At 37.5% G+C, this 18,110-nt stretch overlaps 2 protein-coding genes across 17 annotated transcripts in view; one reads left to right on the top strand and one right to left on the bottom strand.

The window, feature by feature from the left end:
• NIPBL (NIPBL cohesin loading factor) overlaps nt 1-2,392 on the top strand; it is a 192,866-nt gene extending 190,474 nt beyond the window's left edge. For 2 of the 3 annotated variants that reach the window (XM_043488980.1, XM_043488978.1), the window contains 2 exons: nt 648-836; nt 1,398-2,392. In XM_043488980.1, the coding sequence (XP_043344915.1) occupies nt 648-836; nt 1,398-1,763 (555 nt within the window). In that variant the 3' untranslated portion in view covers nt 1,764-2,392. Of the gene's footprint in view, nt 1-647; nt 878-1,397 lie in introns of all 3 variants that reach the window. The other variant, XM_043488979.1, reaches the window with a different exon arrangement.
• A 14,465-nt stretch (nt 2,393-16,857) lies between these two features.
• Nucleotides 16,858-18,110, bottom strand: part of CPLANE1 (ciliogenesis and planar polarity effector 1) — a 107,753-nt gene continuing 106,500 nt past the window's right edge. For 13 of the 14 annotated variants that reach the window (XM_043488609.1, XM_043488608.1, XM_043488616.1 and 10 more), the window contains 2 exons: nt 17,888-18,060; nt 16,858-17,368 (listed from right to left, as the gene is read on the bottom strand). In XM_043488609.1, the coding sequence (XP_043344544.1) occupies nt 17,195-17,368; nt 17,888-18,060 (347 nt within the window). In that variant the 3' untranslated portion in view covers nt 16,858-17,194. Of the gene's footprint in view, nt 17,369-17,887; nt 18,061-18,110 lie in introns of those variants that run through there. The other variant, XM_043488620.1, reaches the window with a different exon arrangement.

The raw sequence follows: 18,110 nt of genomic DNA, 5'->3' as shown, positions 1-18,110 counted from the left end.
TTTCTGTTATATAATTTTACCACAATAAAATTTTTTAATGTTTAAAAAAATGTTTTCCAAGATTGTCCTAAAAAGTAAAAATAAAGTCTTTAAATTTAATCTACTTAAAGCTGGTAGTCGAATATAACTAATCATGATTTTCTTGACTAAGAATGTAAGCTACACAATGGTTTTCATATTATTCATAGACTGCAAACTTTATACTTTAAATTTAGCATTTATTTTAGTTCTTTTAAATTGTTTGACATCTTTCATTTATTCTTATATCCTCTTGGTGGAGAGCAGACGGAGCAGAAAATGTTTAAATGTCTGTCAGTAATTAGTAATCGACCGGCTGCTTGATAATTTGGATCAGGGTCAGGGACATCTTGCTTATAGGCGAAATCTGGTCGACTGCCTGTTGGTGTAAAATAAAGTTTTATTGAAACAGCTATGTGCATTTGTTTCTGTATTATATTTTAGCCTGCAGAGCCAAAAATACTTCCAATCTGGCTCTTTACAAAAAACGTTTTCCAGCACTCAAGTTGGGCAGTAGCTAAAGTCTCTTTCACCAATATCAAACCACTGCCATGGAAAATATTTAGAAATTTGACAGACTTGTTTGAAATGTTTACCTCAAATTCTAAGTTAATATCTAATTTTTGTAGTTCAAACTTCTCATGGAACATCTGGACCCTGATGAAGAGGAGGAAGAAGGGGAGGTGTCCGCCAGCACAAATGCTCGGAACAAAGCAATTACCTCGCTGCTTGGAGGAGGCAGCCCTAAAAATAATGCAGCAGCAGAGACAGAAGATGATGAAAGTGATGGGGAGGATAGAGGAGGAGGCACTTCAGGGGTGAGGCGGAGGAGGAGTCAACGTATTTCGCAGCGTATTACGTAAAATGATTTTTATGTGCTTATATATGTCAGTCTATTCAATGTACACCAAGTAATGTAATACTTATGAGAGAAAACATTTTGTAGATAGAAATTCTCTACTTATCCATTTATACATCTTTTTGTAGAAAGTTTAACATAAAAGACAATAAAAAAGAAAAAACAGAAATGAGATTTATCCAGCATAAAGGGTTATTAATTTTTCTTTGGATTGTATTAATGTGTGTTATCCTTTTTTATTGTTGCTAAATTTTATGTAGCTTTATGGTTCATATGTATATATAATTTTATATATCAATAAGAGTAAAGACACGGGTACAAATTAAGAGATACATGGTTTTACAAATATATGTTAACCCCTTGGCGCTGGCGGTCACGGTGCGTCTCATTGCCGGCAATGGAAGTGTGCTGGGAAATCCCAACTCCCGGCGTCAAGGGATTAAAAGCAATAAAAACAATAATTTCACTAAAATTATTTTGTGTAACACTTGGTCTTTTTTCCCCCCTCCCAATGTTTTAGTCATTGAGAAGGTCAAAACGAAATTCAGACTCTACGGAGTTGGCAGCACAGATGAATGAAAGTGTTGACGTCATGGATGTCATCGCTATTTGCTGTCCAAAGTACAAAGATCGACCACAAATTGCAAGAGTAGTACAGAAAACCAGCAATGGCTTCAGTGTTCAGTGGATGGCAGGCTCCTACAGTGGCTCCTGGACTGAGGCTAAGCGCCGTGATGGCCGCAAACTGGTGCCTTGGGTAGACACTATTAAAGAGTCAGACATTATTTACAAAAAAATTGCTCTAACGAGTGCTAATAAGCTGACTAATAAAGTTGTTCAGACTTTACGATCCCTGTATGCCGCCAAGGATGGGACTTCCAGCTAATGAATTTGTACATGCAGCCAAATTTACAGGAGTTTTTTTTAAAGGCAGAAAAACTTGAATATCAACATTCTGGCAAAAAAAAAAAAAAAAAAATATCAGTTTTATGAAGAGTAAGAATGGAACCTGGGATGCAGGAACAAAAGAAGGAAATGTTGGGCAAACATTTTTGTGGGAGCTCCCTTCGCTGTTGTGCAGCAGAAACAGATTCTCAGTTCATTTTTACTCCCACTGTATTATAGTTTAACAAAAATTGTTTATATCTTGGAAAAAAAAACTTTCTGTTTAAAAATAAACAAGTGAATGTTGGAAATTAGTCTGTTAATGTTCTTAATAAAGTGTTCTTGGAGTTTAACCTAGCAGCGGATGGCTTTCTTTAGCTTAGCCCAGTTTCCAGGGAAGCATTGTTTTTTCCAGGCTGTAAAATGGCAGAATCTCCTGGATATATAATTTATTCTGTTGGGGGAAAAAAAAAAAAAAGCATGCAGTATCTATGACCTATCTGCAGAAGGAGTTTTTGTAAATGTAGATTTTGATGTATTAGGTCACCCTGAAAACAATACAAGAAAAGGGATCCCCAGACTACCTGGTGGAGCGAATACTGCAATAAATTTTTTTACTTCTCTTTGTTACTTGTCTGTTTCCATTTGAATTTCTTATTGTAAAGATCTGTTTAAATCCATTTATATTATTTTGCAGTCTTTTATGTAAAATTTATTATATCACTGGTTTTCAAGACAAAACATAAAATATTGTTTATACAGTTTGTATAGGCTGACTTCTGAATAATTGGTATCTATTATTTTCATTCCCATAAGAGGGTGTAAACAATTAACTCCAGGGTTTTATTGTATCCTGCAATATTTAGTATTAACTATATATGATTTAGCACTGTGCCAAACACATTTTCAAGAGTACATTTTGATATAAAAAGAAACTATAGTTTGTTCCTTGTATGCTTCAATTTCTTTCTAGTGATGTCATGATGGTAATATTTATTTTTTAAACCTGGGGGTGGGTGGGAAAGTTACAGTTTTGGGGAAAGGTAACAATCATGCTATTTTGGGAAACTAGCATTTCTCTTAGTTAAAATTATGCCATGTGTTATTTTCAAAATAGAATTGAGATGACTATGACACTTCATAATAACATTACATTTTTCACGAGTTATTTTTTAATGCTGAAAAAGGAGTAATTTTACTAGTTGAGATGTTTATTCGTTTTCTATTCTAAATGTTTTATACATCTTTGGGGAGCAGTTGTCATTTATTTGTTTGTTATTACGGATGGGGAGGTGGGTATTTAATTAGTTGATTTGCATAGTTGATGCTCAGAAATAGTAATGCCTAAAATTTACAGAGGATGAGGTCTGTTTCAGATTTAAATCTTTTTAAAATATGTACTATTTTTTAAGTCAGCTTTTTAAAACTGACCTCTAGAATGTTAAGTTTTATGAAATTGGCCAATAAATGAAGATACTCAATTTGTGAGGAAGAGTGACATTGCCATAAAATACCTTTTTGTGAACTCCTATTAAACCACTATGAAAATAACTTTACAGGATCTATTTCCTATGTGGAATTATTTCAGAACATTTTTTTGAAGGAAATGTTTTCTCATTCTTCTTTTTCTTCCACTTAATTGCATGTTTCCTCTTCCTTTTTACTGTGAACTATGTGGGACAAAACTAGATTGGGTTCCCCCCCACTTTGGAGTTTTATCAGCAAAAGATTAAGGTGACTTTTGAAAACAATAATGATACATCAATAAGAGTAAAATACCAGTTACGAAAAATTGATAGAATATAAAGTCCAACCTCTAGATTTCTAAGACTAGAGCTGTGAATTTAAAAAGCCAGTTTTGAATGCTGATGTTTAATGATGCATGCTGTCTTTTAATTTCTTTCAACACTCTGGGAGTTAAACGTGTTATCCCCATTTTATAGATAAGAAAAACTGAGGCACAACAGGATTCAGTAATCCGCTTTTAAGTGTTTAATAGGCATTTAAATTTAGCATTGGAGTAATTGCATCTCACTACTCTACGCTGATTGCTCATCAGCATTAAAGATGATCCTTTTTGAAAGTGAACCAGTTCTTAAAGGATGCTTGGAGTACACATATACTTAGGGATCCTATTTACCCCAGTTAACCTCAGTTGGTCATAGATGAATTGCTGTGTTTAGGAGTTTTCCATATATTCTAAGCTTCAGTATTTGAGCTATTAATTAAAGCAAAGGTTGATGTAACTTGGGGCTTCCCAGGTGACTCAGTGGTAAAGAATCTGCCTGCCAATGCCGAAGATGTGTCAACTTATCAAACCTTCACTTTTTACATTAATATGAAACTTAGTCTTTTCTTACTTAAATTATCTAGTAATATTCTGATAAAGAATGGGTATTTTAAAAACAAATTCATACGGAAGTACAGATACAGTAAACAGAATTTAGTAATCTCTAGTAGAAGAAATTCTGAACTCTTAGGGGAAAGTAGTATATAGCTTACTCAGTTAATATGTCGAGTATTTGAATTGTTAGCAGGTAACTGAAGCACACAGCAGTTTTTAACAACTGTAGAGTCCATTTCATGAAGACAGGTAAGTCAAGCTTTTTTGTCCAATGTTGATTTCATGACCAGGAAGCAAATTTATCCTGTGTTCATTTAGAAAGTGAACTTATCCAAGAAAGTATGTGGTTCTCCCTCCCCATACACCATGTTTAGTTACATAAAGTACTCGTCTTCGTCACTATCTTAATGTCTAGGTGGTCTGCATCTTCAGAACTATTGATATCAATCAGAATAAGATGACTTGTGCAAATATAAGATGCATCAGATTACCCATTTAAAATAATTTGGAACATTTGATAAGTTTTGCTCTATAAAAGTTCTACTTTTTTGAACCTTTCACTAAGTTTGCCTTGCTCATTCTAAAACTAAAACTTACATAATTTTTCATCATAGGTATTAATTATACAAATGATGTGAATTTTTTTTTTAATGGCACTGTCCTGTTGGTCCCATTTGAGTATAAATTTGGTATGATAGGTCACTGCCCAAATTCCAGTTTGTATAGTTTGTTGACCAAGTGGTCATAAAAGCCTCATGTTTTGCATTACAGCCAAGCAAAAACCACCACTCTTCCTTCTTAAGACCAGCTGTGTATGGTTCCATTGCTCAGAGTGATGCCATATGCACACAATTTTATCATAATTTTTAAAAACTTTTAATTTTTGTTGTAGAACCATCATGCACTTATCACTCAGTGTCAGTCAGTTCTGAATTTCTGATCAAGCTTGTTTGACCTATACCTGTATACTCCTCTCCCTCACTTTTCTGAAGTAAATCCCAGGCATCATGTTACTTCACCTGTAAAGATATCTTTAAATACTAAATAACTTTTGACCTCAAATATCCGGTAACTTTTCAGTTTTCTCAAAATATTTTTTTGTCTTAATGTTTCTTCATCTATCTTTTACTCTGCAAATTTTTTATGATGAAACTTACTTGTCCTTGGATACTTAAGATAATAGTTAATTCTAAATAACAGTTATTTTCTGCTTTTTAATCCTTTTGCTTACCTGAATTTATTGTAGGCTTGAGAGGCATTGTCTCTTATTCAAACTTGCGCCTGCATAACTAGAACAGAGGTCCCATCACAGAGATAATGAACAAGGAGATAGGTCTAGTTTTCAGAAAGGCGGTGATAAACATCCTTTGCATTTTAGTTAGCAAATGCCAAGCAGGCAGTTGGAGATGAAGACCTGAAGGAAGGAAACAAGCTTAAATAGATAACAGAGGATACTCTGGGATTACAGCTCCTCTGTTAGTCAGAAACTTTGTACTAATTATTGCTTGAAATAAATGGATTCACAGGCTATGTTATTGTGGTTCAATCGCTCAGTTTGACTGTGCAACCCCATGGACTGCAGCACGCTAGGCTTCCCTGTCCTTCACCATCTCCCAGAATTTGCTCAAACCCATGTCCATTGAGTCGATGATGCCATTCAACCATCTCGTCCTCTGTCACCCCCTTCTCCTGCCTCCAGTCTTTCCCAGGTCTTTTCCAATGAGTTAGTTCTTTGCATCAGGTGACCAAAGTATTGGAGCTTCAGCATCAGTCCTTCAAATGAATATTCAGGGTTGATTTCCTTTAGGATTGACTGGCTTTATCTCCCTGCTGTCCAAGGGACTCTCAAAGAGTCTTCTCCAGCACCACAGTTTGAAAGCATCAATTCTTCAGCACTCACCCATCTTTGTGGTCCAACTTGCACATCTGTACATGACCACTGCAAAAACCATAGCTTTGACTAGATGGACATTTGTCCACAGAATGATGTCTCGGCTTTTTAATTTGCTGTCTAGGTTTGTTGTAGCTTTTCTTCCAAGGAGCAATGAAGTGTGAAAGTCGCTCAGTTGTGTCCGACTCTTTGTGACCCCCATGGACTATACAGACCATGGAATTCTCTAGGCCAGAATATTGGAGTCAAGTGTTTTAATTTTGTGGCTGCAGTCACTCCTCAGTGATTTTGGAGCCCAAGAAAATAGTCTGTCACTGTTTCTGTTTTTTCTGCATCTGTTTGCCATGAAGTGATGGGACTGGATGTCATGATCCTTGTTTTTTCAATGTTGAGTTCTAAGCCAGCCTTTTCACTCCTCTTTCACCTTTGTCAAGAGGCTCTTTTAGTTCCTCTTTCTTTTTTGCTGTTAGGATGATGCTATCTACATATCTGAGGTTATTTATATTTCTCCCAGCAATCGTGACTCCAGCTTGTGATTGATCCAACCCGGCATCTTGCATGATGTACTCTGCATGTAAGTTAAATAAGCAGGGTGACAATATACAGCCTTGACATACTCCTTTCCCAACTTGGAACCAGTCTGCTCATGTCCGGTTCTAACTGTTGCTTCTTGACCTGCATACGTTTCTTAACAGGCAGGTAAGGTGGTCTGGTATTCCCAGCTCTTGAAGAATTTTCCACAGTTTATTTTGGTCACCAGTTAAAGGCTTTAGCATAGTCAATGAAGCAGAAGTAGATGTTCTTCTGGAATTCCCTTTTTCTATGATCCAGTGGATGTTGACAATTTGATCTCTGGTTCCTCTGCCTTTTCTAAATGTACCCTAAACATCTGGAAATTCTCAGTTCACGTTCTGTTGAAGCCTCGCTTGAAGGATTTTGAGCCTTACCATGCTAGCTGTGAAATGAGTACAATTGTGTAGTAGTTTGAACATTCTTTGGCATCGCCTTTCTTTGGGATTGGAATGAAAACTGACCTTCAGTCCTGTGGTCACTGCTGAGTTTTCCAAATTTGCTGATACACTGAGCACTTTTAACAGTATCATCTTTTAGGATTTGAAATAGCTCAGCTGGAATTCTATCACCTCCACTAGCTTTGTTTGTAGTAATGCTTCCTAAGGCCCACTTGACTTCACACTCCAGGATGTCTGGCTCTAGGTGAGTGACCACACCATTGTTTGTTTGTTTTGTGTAAAAGAATAAAAAGTATATTTTTCCTATATAATTGAAAGACATTACAGTTTTTCCTGAATGGAATTTTGTCTCTGTTTGTATTTGTGACTTTTTTCAGTCATTGTTTAATCTCAGTTATACAGAATCTTAGAAATGAAAAGTTATTTTTGTGTTAATTTGTCAAATAGTTCTAAGGTCTTCATATCTGACATTAGCCTTTTTCTACTAATATGTGTCAGTGTAAGTTTTGCTTGATCATAACTCACCTAGAATTATAATTTAGGCTTCTCCTAATTAGATTTAGATTGTGGAACAAAGAAAAAGAAAACGAATTACAGTCTCCATTTGCCATAAAAGCTAAAATGAACAGTGAATCTGCACATTTCATAGTTTTAAAAATATATAGTTATACAATATGAAGGATCTGAGAATCCTTTAAATGTTCTTAACCACTTTGTAATTCATAAACTTCTTTGAGAAGAACATGATGAAAACCATGAACTCTCCTTAGAAAACTGAACAAATTAATATCCGAATTTGTGCATGCAATTTCTAAGAATTCATGGTCATCCCACCTAGGTCTATGTACAAATGCCCTGACTTGAAAATCCACAGATTATAAATTTGAAGATCTTTCTATTTCAAATTCTTCTTTTTAAGAAGGTGAAATTGAAACTCAAAGAGGTGATGTGATATCTATAAGCTACATACCTACTTAGAGCCAATCGTGAGCAACACTTGGGGCCCTTATTTCCTAGATCAGATAATGAGAAAGATTTCATCTGTAATGTCATTCTTCTGTCACCCAGTAAGATCTAAATGTAGGCTTCTTGATGACTAATAACTTTTGAGATGCCTACCATCCTGCTAGATAAATGGATATAGTAAGTTGTAATATTTTATGTGTTCTGTTTTTAATTATTTTTTACATTACCTGGCATGATGCAGAAGACTAAAACTTGGATGGGTGAGAAGTCAGAAAACATAGTCTGAAGCCATGTGTGTTTGAAGTTTCGTAAATAAAATCACTTAGCTAGGTTATGTGGGAACTTGAAGTGTGAGTATCACAGGGTGTTGATAGTAAAATATCAAAAGATGAAGTTATAGAAATAGAGATAAGTATACAATTTTGAGAATTTAAGTGTGTAGGCAGTGGAAGGACCTCAAGCTAGGGACTATTAAAAGCTCATTCTGGCTGCTACTAGAGGATAGATTTGAGGGTGTCAAGAAGAGGACATGCCTGCAATATCCTCTCAGTGATGGTGAGAGCCTGAGCTAGGACAATGATGGTATAAAGAAGACTGGAGAACGCAGATGTATTCAGGAACAAAAACAGCAAAACTCAACAGTTGACTGATGAGGTAAAGACAGCCATCTGGAATAGCTATCAGGTTCTGTACTTTAGATGACTAGGTTGATTTTAAATATGTTGTAAGTGAGTGCCTATCAGATGTTCAGGTGATGTCCAGAAGGTGGGAACATACATAAGCAGGACACTTTCAGGGGAAAGTTTGGGCAGGGGCTACATTTGGCATTCATCAGCCACATTAGTTACAGTAAGCAGTGCACAGTCAAAGAACCTTAGAGACTACCAACATATAAGATGCAACAACAACAACAAAAATTGCAGTTGAAATGGAGATAGAATTGATCAGAGGAGTCTGGAAACAATCCAGAACTAGAGGATTAAGAGAGTTTCAGGAAGGTGGAGAGCAGCACTTGAAATGCCACAGTAAAACAGAAAAATGCTTGATCCCACCCTTCAGGATGTAAATAGAAAGCTTTAGGGAGAGTTGTTTCAGAGAGGATGAGAGCAAAGCCAGATTGTGGTTGAGTTGAAAAACAAATGAGAATCGGGAAGAGCAGCAGTTTAAGAGTTTGGAAGGGTCATCCCAGTGCACCAGCCCCGAGCACTTGTCTCATGCATCAAACCTGGACTGGCGATCTGTTTCACACTTGATAATATACATGTTTTGATGCTGTTCTCATGGGGAGGGGGGTGGGAGGGGGGTTCAGGATGGGGAACACATGTAAATCCATGGCTGACTCATGTCAGTGTATGGCAAAAACCACTACAATATTGTAAGGTAATTAGCCTCCAACTAATAAAAATAAATGAAAAAAAAAAGAGTTTGGAAGAACTTAGAATAAATATCCTCAGGGTGGTAGTTCAGGAAGATCACTCACTGGCTACCACATGGAGGATTGTGAATATGCCAGACCGCATTATTTTTCTCCAGCAGAGCTCAGCTGTACAGTGGAAGTGATTAATCAGTGAGCCAGGAGTGTGAGTTTGTTGGAGGTATAGTCAAAGAGCTAGGTTGAGAGAAAATGGATCAAAGTTCAGAGGTCTCCATGAAGTGGAGGAGCAAGTAAAATGAGAGTGGCAGAGTGAAAGTGCTGAAGTCAAAGAGAGGATATAGAGTAGCTCTGGAAAGCAGGTACAGAGTGTGAATGTAGGAATGAATGAGTTAAGTGATGAGGGGCAGCTGGGTATTGGAGAGATGCAGGAATCACAGGCTACATTCTACACTCCTTTCCTGAACTTAAAACACTGGATTCTCACTCCTTCTTTCCTGTCATACTGTTTGTCTCAGAGAAAACTTGGTTTTGACACTGGTTCATTAGTTTTTGCTAATTCAGTCATTCGACAAGTATTTGCTGAGTGCCGTACTGTGAGCAATGAACTGTACTGGACCCATTGGCAACAAGCTTGTGTTCTAGTGGGAGAAATAAGAAATGAACCGCAAAGCACACAATTGTACAGTCATTAAATTGCAGTTGAAATGAGTGCTTAAGAGGAAAATAACAGAAACTATGAGAGTATGTGGCACTGAAATAATCTGGAGGGCTAGGGGAGACCAGAAAGTCTGCCTTCTCCAAGTGAAACTAATCCTTAGATAAAGCCTAGTATGCAATTGGCATTACAGATACCAAATAATGTTGGTTGAACCATTGCTAAAAGGGACATTTTTTTTGTTTCCAGCAGTTCATTCCTAAGGGACATGATGGTTGAACTCTAAAGTCTGAGGAAAGAAAAAAAAAAAAAGATGAAGGGGATGCAAGAAGAATCCCACATTTATTACATAGCATATGCAAAGGGCCTGAAGAAAAGAGCATATTGCTTTCAAAAGCTTCGCAGTTCTTGTGAATGACAGAGAAAAAATGAGAGTAGGATGATGCTGCTGATGAAATAAATTATGCTGCTGCTGATGAAATAAATGGGACAAATCATCCCTTGGTAGGCCATGTTAAGGATGTCCTGTGAGCAATGGGGAGCCATTAAGGTAGGTGGGAAGTGGAACAGGGATTAGCATTTGTGAAGTCAGACTTGCCTTTTCTAAAGAGCACTGCCAATGGTAAGAGGGGAGCCAAAGTGCTCTGTGGAAGATGATGACAACTCCAGCTGGGGTGGTGGTAGTGCAAGTTGTTCAGCCGTTCAGTCGTATCCGACTTTTTTGTGACCTAGGGGTTCATCTTTCAGTGTCATATCCTTTTGCCTTTTCAGACTGTTCATGGGGCTCTCAAGGCAAGAATGCTGAAGTGATTTGCCATTCCCTTCTCCAATAGTGGAAGGAGAGAACTGGTTTAGTATATTTGTAGAATTGATTAGGATCTTTAAATTAATCGTATAGCTTTGGTTGGCTAAAATAGTGGCCAGTGCTTTAAATTGTAATGACGAGAGAACAGGTGTGAATTTCCGTAGTTAGTAAGATTTAGTGAGTGAAGGTAGAGAACCACATAAAAGACAACATGACTTACCTGCTTCATCCAGAGGAAGTCCATGAGGAATTACCGTGATCTGAAGTGTGAGAAGGAGCCAAAGAAGAGAGAATAGTCTTGCTTCTCTGCATGGCTTAAAACTGTCCACTGAACCTTTAAAATCCTGCCTTTTATATAGTTTAGAGTAATTCCAAGATAAAAATGTTAATGAGGCAGTCTTTTAATATAATAAGGTTTCTATTATTTAGTAGGCTTTTTTCTAATTAAATTTAAAGAAAGAATCCCTTGTTAATTCAGGCAACCACTCTGATCTCTGAATAGCTGCGTATTTCTAAAGAATATACTATTGTAATTTATTAACTCATTCTACTCCTTAGATATTGATTATATTATGATCTATTGACTTTTTATGATAAAGACGGCTCTCAGGCTTATTCCCTCTCCTCCCAATATGGATATCACTATATTTAATGAGCATTTCTGTAATATAAAACTATGTAAATATTATTCAATCAGAACTAATGTTTAGTTTACTATGAATGCATTTCCTTTATTTCTTTGTTGTCCCTTTAGTGAGGCTGCTTTTCTGTTTAACGTACATAATTTCCAAATAGAAATCTGTAATGGTCTTTCAGATCATTCCTTTGGGTCTTCTCCCCGCTGTCCCTCCCACATATCCATCATAAATGCCTTCCTGCAGCTATTCTTACCTTTGCACCTATCTGGACTGATTTTTTAGGACTGCTGCCAAAGTGTTCTACCGAGGGGTAGACTTTCCCTACCCCTGTTCTGGTTGGATCCAGGACCTGTGACTGGAACCTGAACTTTCTCAGTTTTGCTTAAAAATGTTCAGTTTGCTTGAGCATATCCTGCAGTAGTTTCCTAAGAACAGACACCTGGGAACAAAATTTTGGAATCATTGAATGTTTGAAAATATGTTTGTTCTCACCTCATGGTTGATAACTGGGTATAAAATTCTAAATTGAAATTTTTCCCTTTGAAAATATTTTCACCGTAATCTAGCCTCTGTTGTTGCTGTTAAGAGGGCTGCTACCATACTGATTTATTGTTCCTTTGTATATGATCTTTGCTTTCCCTTTCTAGAAATTTAGGATATTTTCTGTATCTCTCATATTGTAAAATTTCACTGTGATGTTTCTTAGTGGATCTCTAAAAATTCATTTTTCAGGGTATGTTACAGACTTTTGATCTGTGTTCTTAGCTATGGAGAATTTTCTTTGATAATTTCTTTCCTTTTAGTTTCTTTCTCTGTAATTTGTTAAATATTATTCTTCCTGGACTCATCTCCTCAGTTACGTTTTTTGCTCTTTTCTTGGGTCTTTTGATGCTATATTTGAGAATTTTTCAACTTTATCTTCTAACTCTTCTATTAACTTTTTAATTTCAGCTATATTTTAACTTTCAAAGAGTTTCTTCTTGTTCTCTGGTTACCTCTTTCATACAGTAACTTGTTCTTACTTTGTGAATGCAACATCTCATATCAATCTATCAGATTAAAAAGTAGACTTCTCCGTTGCCATTTGGTGCCCTGAGCTCAAGCCATAGCCAATGCATCCTATGTTCAGATTGAAGGAGGTTGAAAAATCACATTCCCTCACTCCTTGGAATTCTGATAAGAATTACAAACAGAAGTCAGACAGATGGAGATAAAATTAACAGCTTTATTGTGAGTAGAGCCAGGGTAGAGATACTGTAGCATGGACCTGCAATCACAATCAAGCTTGCTGCCATTTGCCCCAAATCTAGACATATATCCATCTGCTGGTGGAGTATTCTGCAAGGCAAATACTTAATCTACTTAGCTTCCTGCCTGAACAAGAAACAACTACCCTCCATTCATCAAGAGTCAAGAGTAGGGACAAAAAAAAAAAAAAAGAGTCAAGAGTAGGGACAAAGGGAATGAAGCCACACATATACTTGGTAAATACATGTATGCTCCTTTTTTAAATAGGAATCAATTGATGTTGAACTCTTGCCACTCACCAATTAGAAATATCTGTTTTATTAACAGAAATAACCTCATGGGAATTCTCACAATAGGGCTTCCTCTGTCATTGTTGGAGCCTTCCAATTCATTAGTGGTAAAAACCATTTCTTCTGTTTCCTGCATGATCTCTTTGTTATTTTGCTCATTTAATTTGGACTGTCCCTTTCATGAAGAGGGTTCCTTCCTGCATGTCAAGTGATGCCTAACTGTCCCATCAGGTTTAAAGCAGGGTACTAGAAAGTTTACTGAAGCTCTGAATGTATAGGTGGATTTCATCTGGTGGGCTCAAGTCTACAGCAGTGATTCACAAACTTTTTCTGGAAAGAATCAGAAAATAAGTATTCTAGGCTTTGCAAGTCACATGGTCTATGTAGCAACAATGCAACACTGCCTTTGCTGTACAAAAGCAGCACAGATAACATAAATGGATGGGCAGGTTGTCTTTCAGTAAAACTTTATTTAAAAGAACAGAAAGCAGGCCAGATTTGCTGCTCTCTGCTCTAAGGTCATCAGATGGGAAGCTGGACTCTTGCCTGGGTTATAGATGCTGGGAGCTCTATGCACAAGGAATAGAGAAATAAGGAGTTGCAACTGTTCTAATAAGACTTACACCATGATTGTCTCACTGCATCTCCCTTTTTGTACTTGTCAGCTCTGAGTCTTAAGTACACTGTTTATCATTACCCTTTTCTGCACAAATTATATTATGGCTTCCTCCACCCTCTTAGACATCCTGTGACTTCTCTTCTCCAGTAATATCTCCTGTCCAATTCTCTTATCTTGTATTGATTTATACATTTTAATATTCCTTTATTATCCTTTCATTTAGGTCTTAGAAGAAATAAACATAATTTATCAAATGGTAAAATATTTTATTTACCATTTTAAAGTTCTTAATACTGAAGTTGTTTTAATTACCTTATTTTTATATTTCCTGGATTTGAATATAGTTTTAAATAATTCTTTTCAAATTAGTATCATTGTTTCATAAAATCCTGTATAAAAACTTTCCCTTCAGCTAGGCAACTCGCCACTGAAGTTGGCCCTACGCCCAACATATATAGATTCATTCCCTACACACCAACCTTACCTAACAAGGGTTCTTTTCTTCTCACATGTTCCCCAGATTCAGTCTTTATGAAGATGAAAGCCATAGTTTCTGTTGGGGTCTCCCTAATGACACAAAGTCACAGTCTAGATGCTGAACACACATGAAGGGTCAGGATATGAGCAATGCCTAAAGGAAAGTAGAGTTCTGGAGGGCTACCAATATGACTTCTACACCATTCCTGTCTCTCCTATTTCTTCAGTAAGATCCAAGGATTGGTTTCTTATAGAATAGCTAAACAAGACACAATTACTTGAATTGTTGGGAAATGAAAAAAGATTTAAGCTATAATGGCTTTTCCTGAATCCATCAAATATGTGAGCATATACTAAGGCTAGAAACAATAGGAGCTGAAGTAGGAAAGTAAGGCTGAAGTCAGTGATATTCACCCAGGTCCGTGGATATAATTTCTTGGCAGAAGTCTTGTGTTTGAGCTTCCTTTGTTATAGATTCCAAACTCAGCCAGAATAAAGAGTAGGACACTCAGATGTGGCTTTGGTTTAGTGATGCATGCTATTAAATGCTGTATAACATTTTATAATAAAAATGTGAGCAAAATGATATTGTTTTGAGAAGTTAGGAATCCTTTTGATAACCGAGGTAACCCCAACCATGGTAAGTGCTAAAATCTAGATGTGGAAACTGTTTCTTTTAACCTATGTTTGGAGGGTACACAGTCTAGACCCTTCCTTGGAAGGATGTTTTCTCTGTGTCAGGCACACGACAAAATTATACTGCAGTTTTTTGAAGACAACAAGAACATATTCAAGCTGGATGCTGGAGGCTGCACAGGACCATCAGTCCTGGGCTGACATGTTCTACCCTCCTTCAGTCCTCATTGAGGTTTGCTGTATGGATGTAAAGTTCACCGAGACCAGGGAAGACGTCCACTTCTAGCTATGACAGAGTAATTGATACAGGACTAGCCTTGCTGCTTTAACCATAAAATTGGACAAAATATGTGAGGCAACTGCTTTTAGACACTGGACAGCATGCAGCAAGAGACAGTGATCCCTGAGGGAAGAGAAGCTCACAAGGTAAGTCTCACCAGTGCTTGGCTTTTTAAGTGTATTATCACGACTCCAGCGTAACAAGTTATGTCCAAGGAGACCACAGCGGTCCTGCTAAGCTGAGGAGGCAGAGTCGAAATGTAGGATGGTAACCGTTGACCAGACTCTGCAAGGCCTTGTGTGGGGGCTCCCTGTGGGTCCTTGGACAAGAGTTGAGCTGCTCATATCCAGTTCTGTGCAAGAGTACAAGAGGCTTTACCAGGAAGCTGTTACTATAATAAAAGGTTGAGACAACAGTCTCTAGGGGATGTTGGAGGCCCAGCTCAGCTACAACATGGAGATCTTTCTGACAGTCTATTAACATTCCAGGCATCCAGTTTATACAACAGGAAGGCCCATCTTAGAAGTAAAGACCTTGCCCTAGAATAACTGCTGCAAAAATACCCTTCAAAAATGACAGTGAAAGATAATAGTTCAGTCAGTGAAACCTGAGAGAACTGCCAGAAGATCTTCACAATGAGAAACACTAATGAGCTTCAGTCAGAAGAGAAATACTACACATAAATATGGATTTAAAGGAAGAAATAAAAAAACACTGGAAAAAAAAAAAACACTGGAGGTAATACCCTCAAAAGCCAACCGAATGTTTAAGTCAGAACAGGCGTGAGCAGGTATACACCAGTTCATTGTGAAGGAGTGAGAGTGAAATGTCGATATTGACTCTATATAGTCTGAAAAGACCTTGATGCTGGGAAAGATTTAAGGCAGGACAAGAAGGGGATGACAGAATGAGATGGAGATTGCATCACCAACTCAATGAAGATGAGTTTGAGCAAGCTCTGAGAGATGAAAAGGGAAGCCTGGCGTGCTGCAGTCCACAGGGCACAAAGAGTCGGACATGACTGAACGACTGAGCAAGTCTGGTGAGCTCAGTTCACATTGTTAGCTCTAAAGCAGCAGTTCTTAAACTTCTTCTCTTTATACCCAAGATTATAGAGGAGCCCAAAGAGCTTTAATGTAAGTATATCTGTCAATATTTATGTCAGAAATGAAAACAGAAAAATGTCTAAATTACAATGACCCCCATTCAATGCTAACATGTGATGCATGACAATGTTTGAAAGTTTTATAAATATCTTCATTTCTGGCTTAACAGATGACTGCTGAATTCTTAAACCAGCTTCTGCATTGACCCTATTGCAATGTCTTTTTAGCTGAAGTGTATGAAAAAAGTCTGGCCTCACACAGGTATGTAGTTGGAAAAGGAGGAACATTTAACATTCTTATTTAGATAATATTCTTTAATACTGCGCTAAAAATGGACAAATATGTGAAGGTTTTTAGTTTTTTTCTCATAAAAATTATTTCCAAGATTATGACATTGTTGGGTGCAGTACCAGAATTACCCAGGTCTCTGCCCCACGGTTTTCACGAAGTTAACATGAGCCTTCCAGAGTCAGGAGTCACAGCCTCTTTCTTCCCCACCCAAATCATCCATCTCCTTTTCTCCCTCCAAGTCTTTTTCAGCTGAGGACAGAGGACAGACGATCTGGATGACATGAAACATGGTTTATTTAGAAGTTCAGAATTGGTGGAAGGTGGTTAGTTGCTTTTTACTCCTAGGCCAAGTCCTATACAATTTTAGGATATGTTTTAAAAATGGAGTTCATTATAGAGTGTCTCAGGTGAGAGAGTGATCTTCTTCACCTCAGTGAAAGAATTTATTTTTTTTTATCAGACTTACCCACATAAGGTTGTTTCTCAAAACTCAGGAGGTAAAGGAAGATGCAAGATAGATTTTTATTGAAAGTAGCTCAAATATGATATAAGTTTGGCTTGAAAGGTACTGTTTATTTCATCATTTAAAAAATTATACCTAAAGATAATAAGTCAAATGCAAAAACATATGACTATAGTTAACCCTTTTCCCTTGAAGGCAAAATAACTGAGAAATGTTTATTTTGCCTCTTAAATGTCTAATACAAGTAATAAGGTGCTTACAGGTGGTAAATTCACATTGCTTCCTTCAGTGCTTCTTTCCCTTAAACCCACAAAGTCTTGCTAAACTTCATCACTGAGTTGCTGGCCTTCATGTGGAAGCAGAGTGACGTTCAGGTCTTACAGGTCCAGGGCCCAGTGGACAGAGAGGCTCTTGTCCTCCACGCCGGCCACCATGTCTTCAACAGCATCCCAGTCAAGCTTGCTGAGGATGCTGCCTGTGCTCTCAGACAAACTCTCCATGCCACCAACCCCAAAAGGAGCCTCTGACTTTTCTTCAGTTGGTGAAGAGTCCTATCAAATTGAGAAAGACAGTAAATTGTGGTCCTGAGAAAAAAAATAAATGGCACATGAGCTAAGTTTTCCAAAGACCCTAGAGCTGCTCATCCACCAAAGAGCGACGGAAATACGAAGGGAACTAGGGCTGTCGTTGCCCAGCACATCTGGACTGGCGATGGGATGAATGAACATCACCTGACACAACGAGATGCTGGTACCAGGCCTGAAGAGTAGAGAGAATGGACTGTCGCACCTATAGTACAATATTCTGTTCTTACATTTTTGTTGTGTTTTGTTTGGGTTGTGTTTTTTTGTTATTAAAAAGAAAATACGCAGTCAAGGAAAATTCTGAAAGACAAATGCTGGAGTATTCAGCCAAAAGTGTAGATGCTTTGAATCACTACTTCAAACTGACCTAACAACCCTTAAGTATGTCTACATCCCATACACACAAATAAGTAAATACGCAAAGAAAAAAACCCTTAACAACACAAATAATCACTAGGGCAAACTGAAACCTGGAATAATGCATACCTGTAGCAGGGAACTGTGACTCTCGTGGAGAATTGCACGGATGTCTGAAGGTACCAACCACGGGCTCACCACAGTCTCTTCTCTCTCATACTCTATACACACCTCCTTGGTTTGAGGTGCAAGCCCAGCGCTTCTGTGAGTTTTTGTACACTGCCGACAGGGAGCATTGGGGCCTTTCCAGGGAAAAGAACAAAGCATACTTTAGGACTGATTTGTTGGTAAG

The sequence above is a fragment of the Cervus canadensis genome, chromosome 16, assembly GCF_019320065.1.
Source record: "Cervus canadensis isolate Bull #8, Minnesota chromosome 16, ASM1932006v1, whole genome shotgun sequence".
NCBI classification, from domain to species: Eukaryota; Metazoa; Chordata; class Mammalia; order Artiodactyla; family Cervidae; genus Cervus; species Cervus canadensis.
This window is presented reverse-complemented; position numbering and strand designations above follow the sequence as displayed.